The following is a 25,333-nucleotide window of genomic DNA, read 5'->3' as shown; positions in this document are numbered from 1 at the left end:
TCCAAGGAAGCTTTGAACTTGCATGATCCAGGAGCTGGATTAGCTTGGCACAGCATTGTTTGCTATGGGGTACTGCTGATGGCAGGTAGGTTACCTGCGGGTCACTGCAGGCCTGACCACAACCACATGGTCTCTATTGCTGCTGTAGTTACCTGGGTGCCTTCCATCTCTTCTCATTACAATATTTAGTACAAGAGATAAAATTGCCACAGAATATTCACAGGGCTCCATAGATGTGGCCTGTATGTGAAAAATGCTTCATACTTTGGAGCGCCTGAAGTACTGAGTAAGCACTAGCCAATTAGTCCTTAACAATGCTCCAGTTAGGTCTTTACATTGCACAAAGCGTACCCCTAAGGGAGAGTCAAGTCAGAACATGCCACAGAGATCCTGCATTGGCCACTATGTTTAGACAGAGCCAGCCTGAGAAAGAGGCACACATCCACCCCTGGAGCTTGTCAATGAATTTTTGCTAGTAACAAAGGGCTAGCAAGATGGGGCAGATAAAGTTCAAGTCCTCCAGGACAGACCATTTTTCTTTCCCTGTGTTTAAGCAACACCTAATGCAAAGGGAAACTGGTCTAAGCTTCAAATGATAGTCATAGCTACATCACCAGGATCCAATATTTATGGAGGCGGGTAATTCCCACTTCTTCCACCTCACAGATCAGAAAATTATGGCCAAAACAACACAAGAGATGAGTACAGAGTCAGTTCAAAGCAGGAGAAAAGAACCCAGGCAGTGGTGGTGGTATAAATTCCTGTGCCACCTTGCCAGCTCCTTAGCCCCCTTCTAACATCATCACCGCATGCAGAGCTGTCACTGGTGTATTCTCACAGAACACAGCTCTGATGCACGCAAGCTGAAGGAACTTGACCCCAACAATAACCTAACTTCTGCCCCTTCTGCAGCCTCATTCGTCCAAATTTAAAACACACACAGCAAAGATGCTTTCTGCCTTACAAAATGGCAACAGGCTCAGACCGATTTGACACACTGTTCTCTAGCAGAAAATTTTTTTCCAAAGGATTTCCGCCCATAATACTATGCCAGGTCATCTCTCAACAGGAGAAGCAGGGACAGTTTCCCTGGGAACAGTAACCATGGCAAAGCTCTTCCTAGTGTCTTCCCTTCCCTACCTACAGGAAGAAAAAGAACAGCAGATGCCTGAGCTCTGCCTCCAGCAGGCCCACAGGCCCCCAAAGCCGTGAGCAACCTGGAAGCACCTGATCAAAGAGTCAGGAAGGAACTTCAATTAATTCTGTTCTCTCTTGTACTCAGATACCAGATATTTCTGCCATGCTACACAACTCTGAATGCCTCGTTACAAAGACTGGAACTGGAAACATTAGAGTTACTGAAAGGTCAGCCAAATACAACACCACATAGGTAGGCACTGAGCCCAAAAATCAGCACGGGTAGATGGCCAACAGAAGCAGAGGTACAATGGACTGGCTTTGCAGTTTTCAAACCGTGGCATTGTGCATTAGAGCCCTATTAAAGAAAGCATCTGCAAATCCCAATTTGTAAGCAGTAGCTGCCAGCAGATGACCTGCTTCTGGTCCACCTCTTTTCTGCAGAATATTCTCGATTTACCAGATTGAAATGCAACTCTCTTATGATTTAATTGGCTCTTCAGCAAATAAACAATTCAACCTGAAAGTACAATCACATTGCATGCTTTCAGGGATCTTTTTGTCACATACTAGTGAACATGTTATGAAGTTCTGGATTTGAGGTTTGCTAAGTATTTATTCAAGTTAACAGAGCAAATAAAAAACCAAAGGGTTCCTTGATTAATCTTTCTCTCAAATGACACAGAAAAAGTGTTCTATGATTCAGCAATCTTGCTGTGTGACTGAACAGTCAACAGCCTAGATTTCAACTACCACCACTCCACTTCAGAGTTAACATGCAGTTAGCACAAATTGCCAGGACACCAGCAACCCACTCAGAGTAGAATACTGCCCTGTACCCAGACTGACCCATGCAGAGCACAAAAAGCTTGATAGTCCAAGTTTGTCACGAGTAAAGTGAAACCAAAATCTTTACAGTGAAAAAGTTATCAACCTTCTACATCATAATTTAGGAGCACAGGATGACAGAGTCAGCTGGGTCATGAAACCCACTGCCCCAACTCCTTACATTCATTTCAAAAAAGTATTTTACATTCACATCAAATACCTGCTCCAGACATATACAGAAACCTCAGTGTCTAACACTCAAGCAAAATAAACATTTTTCAGAATGAGTCTAGCATTCATTTTAAACTCCTTCAGGTCAAATCACTGGAAATATTCCAGAAACATACAGCCAAGTAAAATGATGCACTTATACCTGAGTTAACATTCAAACCCAGCCAGCTGTCTTTATTTACCACTGACTCCTCAAAGCATTAGAAAAATAATCTTTTTGCAAATCTCCAAGGAATGCAATGCAGCTAACACTATGAGAAGATGCTATTTCTTTTAAAGATGCTGCACATACCTTTCTTTGTCATGCGTTCCAGTCTAATGCATCCTCCTATAAAATCATGATAAGATTTCATTTCTCCTTCTGTTATCCGGACGGCAGTGAAAGGTGGATTCCTGGGCACCTGTTGTCCACATTTCCGACATCGAGAAGCCATTGCCACAGCTCAGGAGACTCTTGCCAGGAACCTGCTCTCTTGGTTTGCTGGAATCCAGCCTGATTCTTCAGCCGTCAGTCCAGGCTGGTGACTTTATCCCACTTAGTTCATTCAAGGTCACCCTTGCCAGCAGGATGTTCGCCATTGCAATTGGCTAAGGCTTTTATAGGCTTACTGACTGCGTTTGTTTCTCCCTCCTTGCTTTCAATATCAGTTTACTTTATTCTCTCATTCAGAATGAAAGCTGTGAACCTCAGCACAGCCCATGGCCTGAATGACTTCCTTATCATTAATTTAAAGCTATCTTATAAGCAGCAATGAAGAGAGAAGATCCCAGAAGCATGTTGCAAGATCACAGAATGTCTCTTAAAGAGCATGCCGGATATATTCACAAAGAATTTTTCTTTAAGAAACGGTTTTTCTTCATAGGTTTTGGTCCCTTTCAGGCTTATGATTTTATGATTCTTCATCACCGAGATGATTTTTTTTACTTCTGCATTTCAGCTTGGACAGTACAAGGAGACTGCTCTGCAGAGCTGCTCAACCAATTACTCATATGTCTGGCGGCAGTTACTGGGAGGCTGCAACTGTACAGAAAAGCCCTCTGCTGCTGTGCACGGTCCCTGCTCATAAGATCTGATAATCTAAATGAACACAGTAGCAAATAGAAGACAGAAGAAAAACACTGCTGTCAGACATGCTCTGCTAGCTGTGCAACCCCTCACCCAGTTTATTTTTTTTTAAAAAAAAAGAAGTTTGATCCATCAGTTTGACACCAAAATGAGAGACTTGAAACATATGTTTAGAAATTTCCCTTTGAAGGGGCTTTTTCACCTTTGAATAATTACTATAATACAACTCACTGATCAGAGAGTCTTGGGAAGAAACTAGCACTGGGGAACTGAGTGCAGGGAGCACTCAATCCTGATGCAGTGAAATAAAAAGGAGCCTTCCCTGGGGTCAGGAGGGGACTGCACAGGAGATGCAAGAACAGGCACAAGGTCAGTACTGGTGACAGGGCAAAGAATACAATGAGAACTTAATAAATCAGGGCTGAGCTGCAACCCAGAGCTCAACTGCAGGGACTTGAGCACAGAACAAGCTTCCTCCAAGGATCTTAAACAGAGGCCAGGAGAACCTTTGCCTCCCTCTGCTTCAGCCGCTACCACCTGTTGGCACTTTACATAGCTGCATCCAGTGTCCTTCAGCTCATGGCCCTCTCAGACCATATCTGATAGCCCTAGACATGGAGTGGGAAAGGAGAAGCCTAACTAATACAAATCAGAGACTAAACTTGAGGGAGTAAAGATGCCCAGGAGAAAAAAAAACCTCACACAGTGCCATTACTAAAATGGTGAATAACTAAATAGACTGGCATGAATGCCTGAAGCATACAGAAGTCAATACCCTCCTACTTCCCCGTTCCAAAACCTTCTGCAGCTTCTCCCCTGCCAGGTCCACTGCTCCTCAACCAGTGAGTTGTTCAAGCTTTCCAACGTGCACAAACTGACTACGGAGAAAAACAGCTACCAGACTTGAGGAGCAGGGAGTCTCAGAACCTCTCCTTTTGATGAAAGGAAACTATAAAGGGGATTTCCACGCTTAAATGAAAAGATTTGTGCTCCCTTCCACTCCAGCTTTGCTGCATGGCATAAAGCTGTCACCCTCCTGCTCTTTGCCAATACCCTACCTGCTAAGTGAGGACAATGATGTACTGAGCTGTTGGGTGGCCTGATTCATTAGCATTTGTAAAATATTTATTAGAGCTTCCATACAGAAATCCCCAGGGGACTGAAATATTTTACAGATAAGGAGAACAGTGGTACAGAAGGCAAAATTAATTTGTAGAAAACTGTCATCCTGAGATAAGAAAACTAGAAACACAACCCAGCAGTTTTATCTGAAAGCCTTTCTTCCATCCTCTTTTCTTTCATTACAGGGCCTCAAGGTGTCCTTCCGTATACAGGCAAACACGATGTACCTTGGAAAATAAGCTTTTCTGACAACACGTTCATGTGTATGTCTGAAACAGAATAACTGCACTTCGACCTTGCCCTTATATAAAAATACAATGAGGGAGAATCCAGCATTTGTGGCAATACACTTCTGTTTGCCATCCTCCCTCCTTGTGTACACTGTTCCCACTGGTGTCCACATGGCTTCACAACAGGAGGATCTATGAGACACTCTGTTCCAAGGCAGGGAGATTTGATGCTGAAAGTGGGACAAGAAGATATCTGCCCTAGGTGTGAACTTTTGAAGCACAGGTAGCCACAGCACACACCAGGAAAACGATCTAAAAAACATCTTTCCTTAGGAAACACTGATGCATCACAACACTAAATACACATCTCTGATGCCTGGGGTACCATTGCCATCACCCAACTCCAAACAAAACCAAAAAAAAGCTGACTGTAGCTGCTATGCATTTAGCAACCAGGCACATGATGTTTATTTCAAGGACTGAGTGCTGTGCTGCAAGAACTAGGATGGATGGACAGAAGGATCTGTTTCTTCTCCTGCAAGTTTCATTTCATTCACATTTCACAGGCAGCTGGGCTAGCTTCTCCTGACATATGGGAAACCTTTGACATGGGAGCACTAAGACCTGCACTGTTTCCTACCACACAAATTACCACTTCTGTACTGCACTGGATCTATCTGCACAGGAGCTACTGCAAGAGCTGCCTTGCAGGAACACTCATACATAATGTTACCAAACATGCACTCAGCACGGATAACAGATTCTTCACAATTTTCCTCTGTTAGTTAAAAGGTATCAGTCTGACTGGAAGCAAGTTATGCTCTTTGCATGCAGAAGATTGTAGTAGAGGGAGCAGGTACAGAAGATGGCGAGCATGCTTACTTGGGTCTTCTCCATAGATCACAGAACAGAAGGGGGTTACTTCCCTGCTGCTCCAGACAGCCACAGCAAAATGTTTGGAAAAGCTAAGGAAGAGGACATTTCCTACTCATGAATTGCCAGCATTGCCTAGCAACATCATCTGGGTTGGTCTGTCAATGAATAAGCAAGTAAATCCATGTAAGAAAATGTCATCACAAATTAAAAAACTCAAACCCAAAACCCAAACAAAAAACAACTAAACAAAAAATCCCAACTACCCAGATATCCCCAGAGAGATTCCATTAACCAAAACAAACTGAGAAACTAGAAACTAGTGCAGTTCCATTAGAAATGCCAGTTTACCTTGGAACTGGAGCTTGCTAGGAAGTGCTTGTTGTCATGACTGCATAGCCAGAGGACTGCCATAAATTTAAACTGATTTAACTAATTTGCCTTTAAGCCCTATACCTCTTTTCATGAAATAACATGCTTCTGCCTCAAAAAAGCAGCGCTCCAATGGCTGGTACCACATTAAGCATTAAACATGCAACACACACATTGGATCTCAATGGTGCTGGGCCCAATGGACATTATTTCTGGTGAAAAGAACTGAGTTTTGAAACAGCATTATGTGCTAAAGGAAATTGGGAGAGAAGTCTGCTTCTGCTGCATGTGTAAGTGAGGCAACAGAAAAAATACTCTAAAACACTCTCTGCAACTTACCCCCCCAGTCATTAAAACAATTGAGACGAAACAGACATAGCTTTTCCCATAGAGCCTTGTATGAGCCATCAAAGTTCTTACACTTCATCAAACCAACAAGTAGATGTGACTGAAAAATTGCCTCTATCCACCAATGATTTAAAAAAAAACCCCACACACACAAAAGAAACCACCAAAAAAACCCCCAACCCAGTGAGATCATCAGGAGATACCTTATTTATTCATGAAGACTAGCAGCTCCCCTCACCTATATATAGTATTCTACAAGGCTGAGAAATAAGGAATCTAAATCCAATTACACTATTAAGGTTATGCACATGGAGGCTAAGAAAAATATCCATATTTCATTCTTGAAACCCCAGCTTCAATTTTCCTATTTTTTATGTGAAGTTCTATCTTAAGTTTGAAGTGTTCTTAGATAGCTGTGCTGAAACACACTAGTCCTTTTGCATATACCTTGGTGACCTTCTTTCTGCCTTTCCCACCACCCCGGTCACGAATCTGATAAGCCACAAGGCAGCTTGACAAAAAAGGTTTCTTTTCAGAGCACACTTAGTGCTGTTACAGGTTACATCCATTCCACTTTTCAGCTAGAGAATGGAAACGGGTCTTTTCTGTTAACTTCCATTGATTTTGTTCCAGCTAATAAAAAGCAGACCAGGACTCCCACTCCTTCCCCCTCCTTTTTTAATAAAGGGCTGCATCCCAGGCATTGTTTTAAGCCCCAAGGAGTTAAAGGAACTAGCAGAGGAATCTCTGCTCTTCAAATTACTTTTAGCATACAGCACCGTTGCAATTACAACATGCAGTTACTGCACTAGAAGGCACTAATTCCAGTGCCATATGGCTTCAGAATCTCATTACACTGATCTGCTTAAAGTGATTTCCTAACTGACAAGCAAAACAGTTTTGGTCATGTTCAGCAGCAGAAAACAAGAACTCTGCCACTGTTGGTGCACATTTACTCCCACACAAGCTGCCAAAAGCAGGAGTGAGTATAGCAAAGATCAGAAGACAACCTACCCCAAAAGAACTTCTGTTGCCATCTCAAAGCCCTGTAGGCATCCAGGGCTAATCAAGAACCATTACCATCATTATTTAAAAAAAAACTAAATAAGCACCAGTACCATCACTGCTGGATTGGAGAATCTGGGAGATCAGGAGATCAGTGGAAACTTCATAGACCAAGCAGTGGACCAGACTTGCTGTTGCACCTGCAGGGTTTATTTTATCTAGCTCTCTTGACCTCTGCAGCTATGCACAAACAGAATGCATTCCTGTTCTGCTAGGCATCTGCTTGGCAAGATAAACAGATTCCCAAAGTTACCAATCTGTAAGTGGTACAGGAGTAAAAAGCAGCTAGATCCAGGGTTTGGGTTTGGATGCCAAGTTATTCCAGTCTTGATGATGAAAATGCCTAAGTAAGGCTAAAAGTCTTGCTGTGCATTACATACCCAAAACATTGCTCTTGGCTTAAAGAGTAAGTGGAATAAAATGAAAGACAAGTAAATGCAAAAGGAACAGATGAGAGAGTTACTGGGTAACCCAGAGGTTGTGATCCATAAAATTGGGCATGTCAGGCCATCATTCTCCCACACTCCCTAACACCATGATCACCTTGCCACCCATGCAGCATGTGAGAGGTGGATGCACAGGCACGGTCCTTGTGCCATTGCCCTCCAGCAGTAGCATAAGTGCTGGAAAAGAAAGTTTCTGGACATTAAGACAGGGACATGCTTTTCTCCTTTTTGTACTCTGCCACTGACACACTGAGTTACCTCCAGTGTGATGGTAACCCTGATTCTCGCTGGCACCCAGAACCCTGCACTGTTCCTCTTTCTCTCCCCCTCCTTCATCTTTTTCTCCCTGCAACCAACCACTGGAGCACTTAGACTGCAAAACAGCTGCTGGATCCATGCAGCCAAGACCACCAGGACAGCTTCTTTCTCTGAGAAGCAGCTGTGCACATCCCCTGACAGAAACAGCATTTTTGTTGTTGTTGCAATTCATAACTTGAAGCAGATAAAGAAGAACCAGAAAGACACAAGGATAAAAATAGGATCTGTAAGAATCACAAGGGCTGTTGATACTCAAGGCTTTTGAACACATGCCAAACATTAGCTGAACAGGAAGAAACAGCTTCTCACATTACAAAGTACAGTAAAGGCACTTCCAATATTTTATTGCCATCTCTCAAACACTCAACATCATTACTAGTAGGGTGGGATATTGGACTTTAGGGACTATTGATTTTTTTTTTCCTGTCTGCATGTCTGTGCACTGAGGTTCACTCAGTTACTCTGAGCAGTCCACAAAGAAAGAGGAGCTCCTATCCAGCCTTTCATTAACACCAAGGCTTTGACAGATTGGGCCCTCTCAGCTGGCAGATATACATCAAACACACTCCTTTCACATCCCCAAGGGCAAGGTTTGCATCCTTCCAGGGAACCAAGGATAAAATCAGTCAATCACACAGGACAGCTGGACACTTGCATACACCTACACTCAAGCAGTAGGAATTTGTCCTGCTCAATGCATGATGCTTCAGAACTGTTCCTTCCTCATATCCACTCACAGACTGAACCCATGGGCATTCCCAGTTTGCTCTCCTCAGCTTTGTCTTTAAACTGTCAGCTGTAATGGATTATAAGGTTCTAGAAAGACACATCTACAGGCTGATTTCCCAAGTTACACCAAAGTCTGGCATGTAGCAGAAAAAATAAAGATATGGATAAACTGCTAGCATGTGCATCAGTGTACATCATATGTACACTTCATTTACCTCCTCCCCACCCAGAGTACTGCATCACACTTGGTCTTGCAAGACCAAGACACTGCCTCACCACACACAACCACGCTCCCAACCCTCCTCCTCCCCTCCCCAGTGAGCACAATTACTGGCTTTCATCAGCCTAATCTGTCTTGATTCTGTAATGTCTTATAATAGGGAAAACTGACAGGAAACCAAGAGTTTCAATCCTCTGTCAAAACGAAGCAAGAGCTGCTAAAATTATATGGAAAAGAGCCAGCTGGGACAGACAAAGCTTGAGCATAAAAGCTGTCTTTCCTTTTGTTGCAAGCGTAAAATTATCCAGGGACCATATACATCAACAGGCAAGTATGTCCACACAATAAAAATAAGATTTCTAAGTCAGCTTCATATGCAGAAACGTAGAGCTGCATCTGAGATAACTTGTCCTACAAGATGCAATGCAAGGGTTCCGCTATATCACACCAATGCACAAAGACCTTCCCTGTCAACTCAAGTGTCCCACTATAAGGACATGCAGCGTTCACGTTGCGATGTGTTAACCACTGCCTGCACCAGGCCAGACCGCCAGCCAACAAATTAAAGACAGTGCTTCGACTTCAACAGTACTATGGGCTTAAAATCACCTAAAGCTGAGTGGTGCCATGTTCTGATGAGGTACAAAAAAAATTGCTCTTTAGCCTGCCAGAAAACCCCACTACAAATGCTTTCTGCTGACCAACACAGATTAACTCAGTAAAACACATCTAAATCCCACATCCGTTTATGGACCTTAGTCCCAATAGGCATAAATCCACTGCATGGAATATAACATTCGATAATGCTTTGTACTTCTCCAGTGATTCTCAGCTGAGCACTTTGGTACCACAGAGAGATTGTTACTCCCATGAAATAGGCAATTTCCCATTTAATTGCCAATAAAAGGATACAGTTTAAGAATAATATTTTTGTTTTGTTTTATTTGAGTATGCATCTGAGAACCATTTGAAAAAGGGGGGAGCAGAGGGTAAATAGGAAGTATTTTACCTGAAGTTTTGCCCCACAAAAGCAAAAATTTGGGGATGAATGTGCTAAAAGCAGATATCCATACATCTCCCACAGGCTCGAGAACCCTTCAGACTTGGTTTATACTGAGGGATATCTTTACATACAAAGACATTCTGCTTAAAGAAGCAACAGCAAAATAGTTTGAAAGCAGCTAAAAGCAGTAGATTCACAATTAGGATTATTCTGTTGTCAAGAATGAAACCACATCAGATTCAGCATTTGAAGTGACTCACTGTTGAAGTGACCTCAAAGTGGACAGGGGCATAAGGATGAAGTAGCATGCCATCCTCCTAGTTGCACCCAAATATTAGTCTGTCTGCACTGGACTTTTGACTCTCTGAGATACTAATGACCTATGCTTTCACTGGTACCACCTGGAGTCAGAGGTATCCAGTCCTTGTTTCAAAGTTCTATAGCAACACTGACATAGATCAGCATGTTCTCTCCTGCATCTGCAAACTAGAAATATTTGCCAGCACTGTCTCAGTAGCAGAGCACCCTTTCCAATCAGCTGTACTCACAGCATGGCTCCGAAGATACTGACAGAGGCATGCTGCATACAGGCGGCAGAGAAGGTTGAACAGCACATTATCAGTACATATGTACCACTTGAAGAAGAAGTGAGTAGATGACACATCTGCTGGAGCCTGCACTGATTTAAGAGGGATTCCAGCTCCCAGTGCTTCTGCACTAATGCAGTCAGTTGGTAGAGACCTCTCTTACTGTGAGGACTTTCGTGCCAGCTGACTCCACACCCTGGCAAAGAGCAACACCGCCATAAGACAGACCCTGCTCACCTAACCAGTGCTTCTAGATAGCATTAAAAGGCAACTATAGCACCCAAGAGAACACATGAAAGCCAACCTATCACTCACATTAATTCTTAAGTGATATAAAGACATTCAAAGGAAGCAGCTTCTTCTCAAATGCTGCTTCCTCTTAAGATATTGTAATATCTAAAGTCTTTACTTTTTCTTCCACCTCCTATAACCCTGAAGGCTCCAAGAGCTCTAGGTTAACAACTAATTCCACAAAATTACTATCTACAGTCATTCTGCCTAAAAGAGAATCTAATTGTTTAATGTGCTGGTGAATAAACAACAGTTGTTTCTTGCATCCCTAAGCTCTGGAACATCCATAGGAACTCTTACAAGTAATTATTTTTCTGTCTTTCTTAAGTCTCCAAGCCACGCAAGCTGATAACATTGGACTCGGCTCACATTCCCAGCCACCTGCCTGGCCTCCAGGTCTCCCATGCAGCTTTTCCAGCTTCCTGGTAGCCTTCACCCTCCTACACACCCTTAAAGCATCCCACACAGCATACAAACTTCATTCTTCAGATAAGCCTTCCATACAACTTTCAGGTTACCCATACAGCACACAACCTTCCAACCCCTCTTTTATATTTCCTTCCACACCTGAAAACTTACCTTCTTATTTAATCTCTTTCAGCTGGTATCTCTTTCACAGCTTATTTGGAACAGGCCCTGTAGCAGTTCTCGATGCCACTATTAGTGATAACACATACTCCTAATTGCTACCTGCTTTTCAGGTGGGGATATAATAGTTTCACACCCACTTTAGCCCTTTCTTTGCTGCTCCTTTGTAACATAAATTCACATAATTCTACACAATATTTTTGTCTGTCTCTTGTTTTAAATATACTTGCTTCAAGAATAGCAATCAACTGTGCAAAAAATAGAGCAATATTTTTAATTACTTCAGAAGCATCATAAGAATCCACCAATTAACTTTAAAATCTTAATACAAATAATGAAGCAAAAGGAAAAAATCCTCAGCTGGGAACTGAATCTCAAGGTAATCATACAATTTGTCTAAGATCAATTGCAATAACTACAGTAAAGCTGGAAGATAAAAGGGGACATACCAAGAAATATCCCTTTCTTGGCTGCACCCTTGAACATGGCACACACAGTGTTTCTCTATTTTATATCATTCCTAGATACCTCCACCTTTTCAACACTGTATTTTAAAACAGCATCTTGCCCATTAAAGTTTTGCAGTGTCATTTGTGTCAGGCTAATTACTACTATGTACACTTTCAGAGGCAGCATGCCTGGTAGTGAAGGCTGCTGAACTGAAACTGCTAAGAATGAGCTAGTTTGTTGAAAAAAAACCAAAACCCTAACAAGCAGTTTTAAAATCAGGCTCAATGACTGATCCCAAATATCAGCACTGGTAGTGGACATGGCAGGTATGTTAGAGCATATGGGTTATACTGCGAAAATATTTTGCATTTAGTAGCAGCATGTAGTCAGGATCCTGACTGCGCTAATCAACCTTAACTGCCAGAACATTTTTACCTGAGGCTCCCACCAACTCACTCTCCACCCAATGCTCCAGTTACACCATTTAAGAGGACCCCTAGTCCATCCTTCTCTTATGCTGTGGGTAATGCCGTTTTCAGCTGCTTTTTCCTGCTGCTCCTGATGTGTAGTTTAGATTTGCTAGATTAACTCATGCCTGATCTATCATTTGAATGTTACCATCTCCGCTTGGGTACTGTGGAACTGCTCTTTGAGGCATGAGGATGATCATACCAATACCAGCCTTATTTTCCTGTGAGGTATATATTTCTAATCTTTGTATTTCCTGGAAGATGTTTATGACTTTTAGTAACTCTTGTAGTGTTCAAATAAGTTATAAAAATCACAACAGACGCTCAGATTTACTGAAGGAGAAGCTGCTATAAGTATAGGCTTGCTTTTATATTTTCTAGAGATTAAGATGAAGGTATGTGCTTACTCTTAAACAGAGAAATGGCTTTTACATAAGACTTAAACTATGGTTCCTAAAGAGATCAAGAATTACACACATGTAGTCAAGTGATGTCCTTCTCTAGTGTATCCCAGTTTAGATGAAAAGCTTAAATGGAGAACTTGTGTACCACAGTTTTCAAAGGTTCAGCACTCATCTTACAGGCTATTTATCTCTGGAGACCATGCCTTTCTTTGAATTCGTGCTGTCTGGGTATTTTGCACCTTGATGCTACTGTAGCATGAACAGGGAAATGGCCTTGCTCCCATAGGGTTTGTGCACAGACATGGTTACACCCTCCTGTGCCCTCTAGTGCCTCCTCAGCAAAAGAGGCAGCAATGGGGACCATCTGAATCTCACTGGATGGGGCTTTATCAACAGGAAGGAACTCCTGGGTACCAAACCCTGCAGTGCCATAAAATCTCTTGGAGACCGAGTGAGGCTCCTCTGTCCAACTATAACACCTCACTTTTCAGCTGATCTGAGAAAGAAATACAAAATCGCTTGACTTTGTACTTGAGGGGCTTTGAAAATCAATAGAAATTGATTCTATTTCTGATGTGCCCTCTGCTGCCCTCTCCCCTGCGGTGGACAAAGCTGCTCCAGCACAGCTGCCATTCCTGAGGCCAACAGACACACACTGTCCCTTCCCCAGGCAGCAGCCCTGCTCTGGTGTCCTGCTGGACGGAGGAGGACGCAGAGGATGACTGCTTGTGTGTCATCTCTCCTCCTTCTCATGACTGTACTGGGGAAGCCTTGCGTGGTGGTGGCACCCCAGCTCTGCAGGGGAGTGTGGGACAGGCAGAGCTGCTATTGCAGATATTGGGATAGAATGGGCACAGAATATCACTAACAAACTCCTCTGCTTCTGTCCAACAAAGTGCACTTGGCTGCTAGCTTCTTTTCCCATTCAAGATACAGCTATGCACGAGGCTCTGCTGTACAGCCAGAGTATACTACAACATGATCCAAAACGACAATTGCACGTTGCTGAAACTGATTCTCCACTAGCTGAAAACAAAGCCAGAAAGTAATATTTTTATGAGCTACAAAAGAAGGACCAAAACGTTTACCTCAAATTGAACTGTGACTTCAAAGTCTGCTGTGGAGCCTCTCCTGGCTTCTGCAACGTGGAAGGGGATAAGATACTAAACGTTGACAACAGTGCAAAATCTGAGACAGATGAAATGGTGGTAGTAGCTTTGAATTTCTATTTTAAAACATGAGGAATTTTGTTTTCACAAAATAAGCTGATCCCCATAACAAGGATTAATCAGATTTTGCCAGCAACCCTCCTGTTGGGAACCTCCACAACTACTGGCATGTTACTGCTGGGAGCTTTCCGATTAGTTATGCACCTAATTACAGCTTAGGGTCATACTAAGGCCATAGCTATTTCTGTTTGAAACAACATTTTCTCTGAATATTACAAGATCAATAGTATGGCTTCTATGTATGTCATCAGCTTTGGCTTTTATGCTGCAAACACCAATATTGATCACTTCAGAAATAAAGCCTTGGCTTCAGAGACCTCTGAACCAAAGTGTAATGGGTAAGAGTGAACTTCAGACTCAAAAGGGGGAAATATTTATAGTCACGCTTTGTTATGTGAAAGATTATTGATTAATAACAAGAGGCAAACTCTCCTGATAGTAATTCTAGCCACAGCAATTCTATTAGAATGTGAGCTCCATACCAGAAGAAAATGCATTTGAAGTGTTGAGGTTATAACATACATAATTAACAGATGGCATATCCAAACTTCACATCTCCAAATCATCTCATTACTACTTATCATCATTACAAGAACTGCATGTGTCTGCTGCAGTTCTTTCCGCCAGTACCTGTCAGCACTTGCATATCCTCAGAAAATCCTAACTAATCTATAGATATCACAATAACAATAATTAGAGATGCCAGCAACTTCGGGACATTCCTCTACCTATTTGTAATTAAAATATGGCTGCTACCTTAAAGGTCTTCAAATTTAAAGGCAACAACCACTCTCCTGAAATACTGAAAGATACCATTTCTGGGTTTAGACTTTCTTCACCTCTCCACGTTCCAGTATCTTGAAGTGGTTCTCCAGTGTTAACTGGGAGTAACTCCTATAAAATCTCTGGAGCCCAAGGCATGTATTCAAGGAGAGGAGTCAGATCCTGCCAGCAGCTGTTGCCAGGCAGACCACAATGCTGTATGTTATCATTGTTTGTCTTGTATTTATGTCTTGCAACTGCAGATAACTGCTCTCGTATCCAGGGCCAGCTGTAGAGAATTCATTGCCCAAGGGAAACTGGAAATCACACATCTCAGAGTCGTGCAGAGAAAGCAATAGCTAAATGGTTCGCAGCCCCTCATATCTCGTTGCCCTGGGCAACAGCCTGCACTGCGGAAGTGGCAGATCCAGCCTTTCTCATATGAAGTCTGTAACATATGGTGTTAATATATGGATTGATACTATGAAAACCCTACTGTAGTACCTTTGTTTATGCACCCACCCATATCACCTAATATGTGAGCACCCCAGTTTCAGGATAAGAGCTGCTGGTTTTCATCCAAGATCTCTGAGACACAGATGGAGATAACTGGGAGAACAGAGATTATAGCCTGCGTTCACGCAAGTTGGGTGTCTGACTCAAGATCCTCTCAGCCTGGCTTTCCTTGAGCTTTTACAGGAACCAACCCAAGATCCCCAAATGAACCCGGGGCAACTCTGACAGTAGGTCATAAGTCTCAGCTCCCAAGGCAGCGCCTGCACTGTGCTGCCTCTTAAACCTGTTTGCAGCAGGGGCTACAGCTGAGTACACTCAGATGAAAATATCTGGTCCTGCAGAGTGCTGAGTACCAGCAGTTATCCAGTTATTCACACAGAAATATAGAGCTCTTTCCACCTTTCTGGATCAGAGACACTCTGTTGTAATATTGATGAGAGATCATTTCCCATCACCTCTTCACAATGTTTCAAAGGATTTTGGCTTCTGCAGCAATTTAACCTTTGCTCCCATGCTTGAGTAATCCAGGACAGGAATCCATTACTTTTAAAATCAAAAGCTGGGCTAACATCCCAAAAAGAACTTTTGTATCTCTGTTTAAGCTTCCAGAGAGTCAGCTTTGCATTCACTGTAATAGTCCTGCACTTACTGCAATGGGGTCCTCAGGGAACTTCATCTCTGTTGCATTCGTGTAGCTCTGGAATCAGGGAAGCTCTGCCAACGTGAGGGAGGGCTGGGCTGGCTGCCTTGACGTGTCAAACAAGCCCCTGTGTCCCCACATCAGGAGGGCACTAGGTGGGAGTACCTTATACCAGAGCCAAACCATGGGCGCACCTTTGAGGCAGGCAGGGTACTGATGTTGAAATGAGCGGCAGTGCATCTCTATGAAAGCATGGGGAACCAGTGCTTTGGCTGTGCTTGTTTAGCTCTTGACTGTCTAAAGGATGCAGGACTGAAATTTCATGACAGCAGTGATTTCAGAACAACACATTTTCAAGAACACCCCAAATACAATGCACAGCAGGTGCAAAACAGTTTTTGAGCTATTGTGTATGTGTTGTTCTGGTAAAAAAAATAGACAATCATTTCATGACAGCATGGATTTTTGATCCTGGTAGCCTGTCGTTCCTTTGGCCGTATAGTTTGACATATTGTTCTGTACTGTCAGGTTACTCCAATGGCTGGAAAAGATGGAGACAGCAGCTTTGAAAACTAAATCACAGGGTCCACTGCAAATTGAGATTGTCTGTCTCAATTCAGCACTTCATTCCCTACTACACTGCAAGGAATATTCTAATAGAAAACAGGATAAAGGACTATTCACTAATGTTGAATTATTTGTAGACCTCTGCTGAAAGGGCATCAGCCTTCTGTAATGTTGCACTGCAAACAACAAGAAGTGGGTGTGTACAAATGTAATGTAATTTACCCTTGAATAAACTCTGTTGCTTCAGATTTATACCAGCCTGAGTTCACATACTGGACGTGGCTCTTTTCCAGTACATGAGCTCAATCACTCCTCAGAGGCAGTTATGTCTTTAGACTCACAGATGTTATCTATGTTGTGCTTACATGACAGTAGAGCTTGAAGATACTGTGATCTCAACCCAATTGTCCCCTACACATCTGTCCCTATGCCAAAGTGGAGCCTGCTGTCCTTTCCTCCACTAAACTCACAAGCTTTTATTTACAGTGTTTCTGCTTTCAGAGCAGTACCTCCCTCCATGCCATGATTTACAGATCACTTAAGGTATTTACAAGTGATGTTTTTCCATCTATGCATGTAAGAGTTGGCTGTTTCTTCACCCTGTCTCCCTCCTGTTACTTGGTTTCAATTATGGCTGTCTGGTGTATTGGTTAGTGTGAGTCACCAAAGCTCACTGACTAATAATGATCCATGCGCCACGTTATCCCTTTCACATCATTCTCCAGCATTTTGTCATGTAAGTAGGAGCAGGCAGTTTTGTAGAGAACTTGGATTTCTGCCAGTCAGTGACCCACTGACCACCTGGGGAAATCCAGATGTTACTGTGCTGAACATTAAAGTGAGGTACAACAGGCTCAGTCTGTGGGCTACAACACATCAGCATTAACACCAAACATTTATGGTTTATCTTCTCCCGAATGCTTGAAACAAGCCCAGTACTGAAAACCAAGAGAAAATATATAAACGGAGCTAGTGTCATGTACCTGACACTGTGCTGTGAAAATTATTTTAGCAGTCATGCAAGCCTCACCCAGAAAGGTTCACCCTAGACTGAATGCTAAGTCATTCCTTGGAGGCTAAGACAGGCCTCAAACATGGTGTAGAAACAGGGAGAAAGGAGTAACAGCAATGAAATTGATGAAACAGATGCTCTGGTGCTGCAAGCCTCCCAAGCACTGAACCTTTTCCCCCAGGGAGATGTCCTCTCAGGGGATCTCTTGGACTCAGGCACCATATGGAAGGCGACAAAAGGAATTAAATAAAAGATGAGGCAAGAGGTGGAAAAAGGCCCTTGTATTTAATGAGCTGCCAGGAATCGTGATAGATGTCAACTCAGTTTAATTTTCAGCAAGGCCATCTGAGCGTCCCTCTACCACAGAGATGGGAACAGCCAGGGGCTCCTCTCTACCTCCTTTTGGCCTATTTGCTTTTTAATCTTGGGACTTAGCAGTGCAGTATTGGTCACAACTGCTTACTCTGTTAGCAAGCGATGACTTCTGTCAGCACCAGCAGCTTTCATTGTGCCTGACCCAGAAACCTCACACAGAAGGAAACCTCCTACATTTGCGTTCCTCTGGAAAGTCCCCCTGCGTCCTCCTTCCAGGTAGCCCTGGGCTTGCTCTGGAGTGTTTAAGAGGAGAGGGGAAGTGCCACAGCCTGACTAGCTCACTGAATGATGCTGCAAGAAGTAATTTTTCCTTTGCCTGTGACCTAAGCTACCTCTTTCTTCTTTTATTTAATTATTATTTAATAACCAACATCCCCTCGCCTCAAAAAAAAAAAAAAAAAAAAAAAAAAAGGCAAACAAAACCCAACAGAAAACCACAACATAGTGTTTCCAAAAGTCTGCTCTGGAAGGCAGTAGTTTCTGCTTTCTGTCGTATTCAAACTGCCACAGAGGGCTAACACCGTCGGAAATACGGCCCTCAGACAGAGGTGCATTCACGAAAGCCCTGAGAAGAGCCAACCCAAACAGCAGACACATTGACTTGTGTGCAACTGAATTATGCATCTTAGAATAATTCTTTTGAGTCCCTACTACTAATGTGTGGCCACATTAAGGAGAGTGGACTGAATAGAGACCACCAATAGACAAACTACAGAGCCCAGCAGAGCCTTCTAAGGATGCACAGGAGCCACTGCCTGGTATGCATAGCTGTAGAAGGAACCATGGGCACCACCAGTACTAACAGCAAAACTTGGATCCTGCCACCTGACTTTCCTTTAGTAATTTCCTCTCATGTTACACACTCCTCCATGCATTCACTCCAAGAAACAAACATCAACAAGCCATTACTGAGGTAGGCTAGAAAATAAAGGGCAGAGGAAGACTGCTGTAGCATTAGATTTAACAGCAGCAATGTGGAAGCTTTCAAAACAGACAGTGACCCACAGACTGACAGATTGGATCACACCTCAGTTCCATCCAGCCTAGTACCCTGTCTCCAACAGCCACCATCTCAAAATGCGTAAGTGGAAAGTGTGAAAAACCTGCAGCAAGCAGATGGTGGATGGTAGCTACTCCTATTCCCTTTTCTCCCCAACCTCCTGGTCTCTTGCTGACTTCAGAATGAAAGCCCAGGGTTTAACAGCCAGTTTTGGGGAGGTTACCAATAAATGAGAAAACAGCTAGGGCTGTAAGCAGCCTTTCAGTTCTGTGGGGCTCTGCATGGCTCTGCTTATTGCATGCTGCTGTAAAAGAAATTAATGGTAACACACCTGGATATTGCAGGATTTTTCTAACTTTCTCTTGAATTTTGTTAAGGATGGTAGAGTCAGAGTCACATCCCATAGGAAACAGTATTCAGCTAAAGCAGAATAGGCAGCATGTAGATAGGAAACACCTCTGAGCTGTTCTTTCCTGACACAGAGCAGCCTTAGAGCATGCAACTGTTTCTGCTGGTTCTGGGAAGCTCTTCAGTCACCTCTGTCTCCCATTGCCAAACTGTCATGTAAGTATTTTGCCTTGAAACAAAGACAAACTGGACCCCCAAGTCATAAAAATTTCTAATGGACTTTATTTCTGATCATGCCTCGACAAACCAGGTTAGAATGTGGGCTCTGTAATATTCTACATTTTGGGGAGTGCACTAGGCACATCTGCACGTTTTTCATGGATTTCTGTGAAAGCCTGATTTCCACTTTTTATAGACACAAACTTTGCAGCATTAGCAAAATACTTTTAAACAGTGACTTATTAAACAGTTCCAGTGAAACAGGTGCACAGAATGGGGTAAAATTAATAACCACAATGTAGAAACAAAAATGTAAATAAGTAGATTTTTTAAGCTGTGAAATTACAAAAAGATAAATTGTTATTACCTCTCTTTTCTCCCATTCCACTTTCTCATGTGGATTCCCTGAGGTCTAACCAAATGAGCTTATTAGCCTTTTCTTCATGAATTGCATCTTTCTCTTCTCTTCAGTCACTATTTTTGTATTTTGCATGAACTTAATATTTTATGAACTTTGTCACTTCACTAAATTTGGCTAAAATTGGCCAACAGTTCAATCAAAAGTTTTATTGGGGTACAGAAAGAAAGATGCAGCTAACATGATCACAGAAGGTAAATTTTTTAATAGGAGTAGGTTAATGGGGAAAGGAACTCCAAACTACCACTTCTCATTAGCATGAGATCCCAAGCAAATTTTGCAACTAAATTTCTGCAGTTTTCTGTTGCCCTGTTTCATTGGGAATGCAGTGATAGGTGCACATCCCATGTTGGGTAAGGAAACCTGGTGTGCTGTGGTTGATGGAAAAGACCAGTTGCCCCTAGATGCTCACCAGAAAACTAAGTAGGACAGAGCTGTAGAACCAGTGGTTCGAAAACAGTTCCTGAAATGCATGAATGCTCTAAAACAAAGGGAAGCATTTTCAGTTGCAGGCAGGGGAATTTCCATTGCCTTGATTTAAGCCGTTGCATAGAAGTAGCAGAAGGCCTATTTGATACGGTACCTTGAAATCTAATTTCTTTTAAAATCTCTTTTGAGTGTCCTTGCTGTAGATCAGACACAGATCAGAAACATTGCAATCGTCTATCCAGCTGTGACATACTAGATTATTTGTGGCTTTGCAGCATAAAACAGATTCTGTGACTAGTGATGCTAAGCCCTTGGCCTCGGACAAGTGCCAGCTCGGGTTATTCCATTCTGCTGACCTAAATTCCTCTCACACAGTCAAGTGGATGCAGTATCACCCTTCGCTTCCTGTCCCAAATTGTAGCACTGCTTCTCTTCATTGCACACTGATATTTTGCAGTGCTCCTCAGAGCTGGTGATTAAGTCAAGAGCAGTAGGAACTGACCCACTATGGTTAACAAATAGGAATGTTAAGTGATTGTGTAAGTCCTAAGATTTCCATCCTAAAGCAAGTTTTGCCACTGACTTTCCTTTTGATCTCCATCAAGTTGCTTAAATTCTTTTTTCTATTCATAAAACGGGAGATTGGGCAAATATGAGTGTGTAAAACCAGATGAAAGCTGACATGAATATATGGGGGTTTCATTGCATATATTATTTGTGCAATGTACGGCTTTCTGCAATTTCACATCAGCGACTCCCCTACCAGGGACACTGACAGACGGCTCATCTGGATTCAGTTGTCATCTGAAGATGTGAGGAGCTTTCAACTTAATTGTAAGTTAAGGGGAGCCTCTAAGAAAACCCTGCCTCTAATGTGCCGCGGAATTCATTACTGGTAACAGAAAAGAGCCACACTCTGCTGTTTCCTTTTGAGACAGCTGATGTCAGTTCTGGCAGCTCCATCTTATTACAAAAACATTTTAAGAAAAAAAAATAGGGAAAATGGGGCACTGGGTGGAGGTGCTTATGTGCGTAACTGCACCCAGAACGTTGCCCACACAGAGCAAAGCTGGCATTAGACTTCTGGGAACCAACTGCCAAGTGTGAGTGGGTAGCAGGTGCACAAAAGCATATTGTGGTGGGCTTCACAAGCTGGAAGAGCTGTACCATTCCCACATGCAGACAACCCTGTTGTCAGCACCAGACATGTCACCCAGCAAAGCTTCCTCCCTCCCCATCACAGAAGAGCTGCCACTTGCCCACCTACCCAAAGGACACACTTTTTTCAAAAGGGATGAGTGTTTCCCCAACACCTCCCAACAATCAAGTTTAATGAAAGTAGGTTAAATTTAAAAAAGAATGTTGATGCAGTTTTGGTAACAAGATTGGGTAACATTTTGTGCTAAAGTTTGGAGAGCAAGCAGAAAGCCTGCTAGTATTAACAAATTATTCTGTCCTAGACACCTGTGGTGGCCCCATTACCTCACGCACATCAGGGCAATCGGGAATAATCCCAAAGAGGCTGAGAGAGCACAGGGCTATTTACCAGATGTAATTTGGTCCTCTATTCTTTGACACTGCGTAAAGACCTGCTACAGGGCAGGGTGCATAGTACTAGAAAAGTACCAAGTTAGGACAGCTACTGCGGAGCAGGTAAATAACTTCAGTGCTTTGATTTTAAACTGGGCGAAGCAGGTAGCTTATATGAAGTCTGTAGCAGGATAAGAGGCTTTTTAACAAGCACGTGAACTGTCTAACACAACATGAGTCAACTAATGAGGGATCAAAGCTTCTGCCCAGGACAGATAAGTTAAGCTCCAGGCAATTAACCATGTTTGTGACACTCTTATTGACACATTAAAACTAAACTCATGTTCTTCATGAGTTCTTCGTCTACTTCATACACACCAAAATGATTCCATAAAGATTTTATTGCAAATATAAAGGTTTTTCTTTTTAATATTGCCATAAAGTTCTTGTTTGGCTTTTTGCAGTTTTTGTGAATAAGCTTCTTCCCTCCTGCTATTGACTGAGCTGAGAGCTGTGCTCCTAACCAAGAGCTGGCTATATTCTAGACAGGTTGAATGCCATCAGTCCAAGCGGTAATAAGAGGGTGATAAATGCTGTAAAAATACTAAACATTCTAAGGTGTGTTCATGGTGAGGAATCCCCTCAGTTTGCCGAGGATAACAGCCCTTTCACTTGTCTGAGCTGTGAAGATTCCCACTGAACTTTCAAGAGACCCCTGCAGCTGCCCAGGAATTACTGTTTCAATAAGCTACTGCTGATTCACTTAATGCAACTCGTGTTACAAGGTGTGATTCATAAACATGGTGCAACATCAGTAGGTTTGGAAGAAAAGTTCTGCCTTCAGCCAATAACTTTTTTTTTTTTTAATATTACTTGCTTCCATTTTTGTACAGGTGCTTTTTCTAGTTGCATGATTCAATAAAAAAGTGAGCACTGTCTACAAACAGGCAGGCAGAATCCACAAGTAGGGTCTGTTTTCTAGGTCTTGAATGGCTGGGAAAATGGTGGCATTCTCCTTCCCCGTTGGAAGCTGGTGAACTAGGCTCTTGCCTCAGTGTGAAATGGAAAAAACACAAGATCTGTGAGCTTCATGTCTCCCCCTAGTACTGACCTGCTGATTGACCTCCAGGAAACCAATGAGACTCTCTAGCTTCAGCCACATGACCCAGAAACCTCTCTATTTGTCAGGGAACGGGGGAAAGTTCATTAACACCTTTCTTGTGTCCAGAGCGATTTCCTACTTCGATAAATGCTAACAAAATACTGTTACATCTAACAAATCTCTCTTAACATCAAGGAAGGTCCTTAATATGGATGATGGGGATCTGTATTGAATCTAACAGGAAAACCAGGAGATGCACAAATCTCTGGCTCCACTGAAATACTCTTCTTAAAAAAATTAAGTGTGCCTCATATTAATCTCTAACCTTCATAATAAAAATGTGCATTCATGTAACTTTGTGTCAGTCTGAATGTGCTTCATATTGAATCCCAAATCTTCATAATAAAAATGTGAATTAATGTGACTTTATGTCAATCTGAATTTGTACAATTGCAAAGCAACTCATGTTGGCATCACTGGGTCAAGAGGCTGACACTGCAAGTTCTCATGGAAATCATACTCTCTCCCCCACACCAAACCCCTGCTGAGGTTATGAGAAGCACCAAGACTGACCCCTGGATAAAAGCCTGGAGAGATGATGGGACCTGGTCTTAAGCATTCAGTTTAAATCTGCTTTTGTGCCATTTCTTTAGGCAAGCTATCAATTTCATTTGCTTTCTTAAACTTAGTTCAGCTGCTACAGCTAATATCAAACCCAAGAAGCATTTTGGTCTAAAATCTTAATTGTATATTCTCCAAAAGCCACATTTTGGACACACTCTGTTTCATATACAGATTTAGCAAATTCAATGGCAAAGGCATTTTGGGAGCCTGTATATCTCTTTAGCATTCACAACACACAATCCATTAAAACACTGACAGCTATAAAATTTGCTCCCATGCAATTCAGCTAAAAATGTTCTCCTTGCATGATTTAACACAGCCACAAACTGCTTTAATTTAATTGTATGTAACAGAAAAGGGTGTCCCAAAAGCTTTTCTCAGTTGGTATTTTAATCCCCAGCATCTCCTACTATCTTGCTAGTTTTAGGTTATTTGGTTCTTTGTAGTTAGATCACCAAAGCCAGCAAGTGGGTAGCCAGCTCAGACTTACAAGGATGCCAGTGCATAGTATGGGCCTTACCTGTGTTCACTAGCATTTGAAGGTTAGCAAACAGTAAAATCAAGCCCAACATGGAGCTCTTGGGATCCTGTCCTAGCACCTTCCAGAACCCTTGAAACAGCAATGGTAATAAAAAAGACTCTGAGAATGGGTTGTTCTTCCAGTATCACAGGCAAATGCAAAGCACATTAGCAACATGCTGTTGCTTTAGCATCCTTCCACCACCCCTTTTTCTCTACCACCTCCCTGCAAGCAGGACTGTGCTTTGGTGTTTTACACAGATCAGTTCACAGGTAGGACACTCTCTGCTCTTGTTTCTGTGTTTCAGAGAACGGCATGCTTGAAAAACAAATGAAACCATCAATAAAAGCTGTCTAATTGCCCAAAGCCATGGGTTTGCAATTTGCTGATGGCTCCTATTTCACGCACAGGTGTGATATTGTCACACAAAGGTTTCCTGCCTGTACAGAGCATCAGCACCTCCTGGGGGAATAGGGCCCCCAAATCTACACAAATGTAGTGAGAAGAAAAATAAAGGTGTCTTACCCACATGGGTGATAACCGTAGTCAGTCGCTGGGTGAGCTCCTGATGTGACATCTCTTCTTCTTTTAACCAAAAAAGCATTTCACACAGGGAACTGCACAGCATCCAAAAAAAGATGCACCCAGAGTGGGAGGCTGCACACTCACTGCCTCGCTTGCACACAAAGCGAGGACCACTCCCACAGCACGGCCCTTCCAGCTCTCACATCTTCTGCCGGCTGCTCACCTCTTCCAATTTGCTGCGGTCCATGCATGGACCTAGAAAAGCTCCTTTCAAAAGGGGATTTTACCCCCTTTGACAACAGGAAGGGAGCAGGAGTGGGGAAATAAAAAAGGAAAAAGGAGCAGGCAAGTTGTCTGCTTATGGCTTTTTTTCTCCCTTCTCCCGCGGATGAGGCAAAGGATAAAGAGACAAACCAGCAGGCAGATACCTTCCTCCAGGGAGACTTTTGGATGGTGATGCTGTGAGTCAGGGAAAAATCCTGGAGGTAGGAATGGCATCGGGAGGAGTGGAGCTGGCAGGCGAGCTCTAACAGCAGCAGCTGCTCTGCGACGCTCTCTTCACCAGCGTGCCTGGGAATCGAGAACAACCCACCCGCAGCCTCCAGCACTCCCCCTTGGCCCCTGGGGCCCAGATGCCTTGCAGGTTGTCCCCAGATGAAACCCCCAATGTCCCCAGAGACCGTCCTCACACCCCCTCTAAAAGCCCTTGCCTGACAAATGGGGCTGCCGCATACATGGA

At 42.9% G+C, this 25,333-nt stretch overlaps 1 protein-coding gene across 6 annotated transcripts in view; it reads right to left on the bottom strand.

The window, feature by feature from the left end:
- MCF2L2 (MCF.2 cell line derived transforming sequence-like 2) overlaps positions 1-24,999 on the bottom strand; it is a 181,087-nt gene extending 156,088 nt beyond the window's left edge. The window contains exon 1 of one of the 6 annotated variants that reach the window (XM_055723577.1): positions 24,595-24,999. In XM_055723577.1, the coding sequence (XP_055579552.1) occupies positions 24,595-24,697 (103 nt within the window). In that variant the 5' untranslated portion in view covers positions 24,698-24,999. Of the gene's footprint in view, positions 1-2,488; positions 2,825-24,594 lie in introns of those variants that run through there. The other 5 variants (XM_005438482.3, XM_055723576.1, XM_027804255.2 and 2 more) reach the window with 5 other exon arrangements.
- Between the last annotated feature and the right edge of the window lie 334 nt (positions 25,000-25,333).

Source organism: Falco cherrug, chromosome 11 (genome assembly GCF_023634085.1).
Source record: "Falco cherrug isolate bFalChe1 chromosome 11, bFalChe1.pri, whole genome shotgun sequence".
Classification (NCBI taxonomy): Eukaryota; Metazoa; Chordata; class Aves; order Falconiformes; family Falconidae; genus Falco; species Falco cherrug.
The sequence above is the reverse complement of the archived record's forward strand: the minus strand, read 5'-3'. Positions and strand labels throughout refer to the sequence as shown.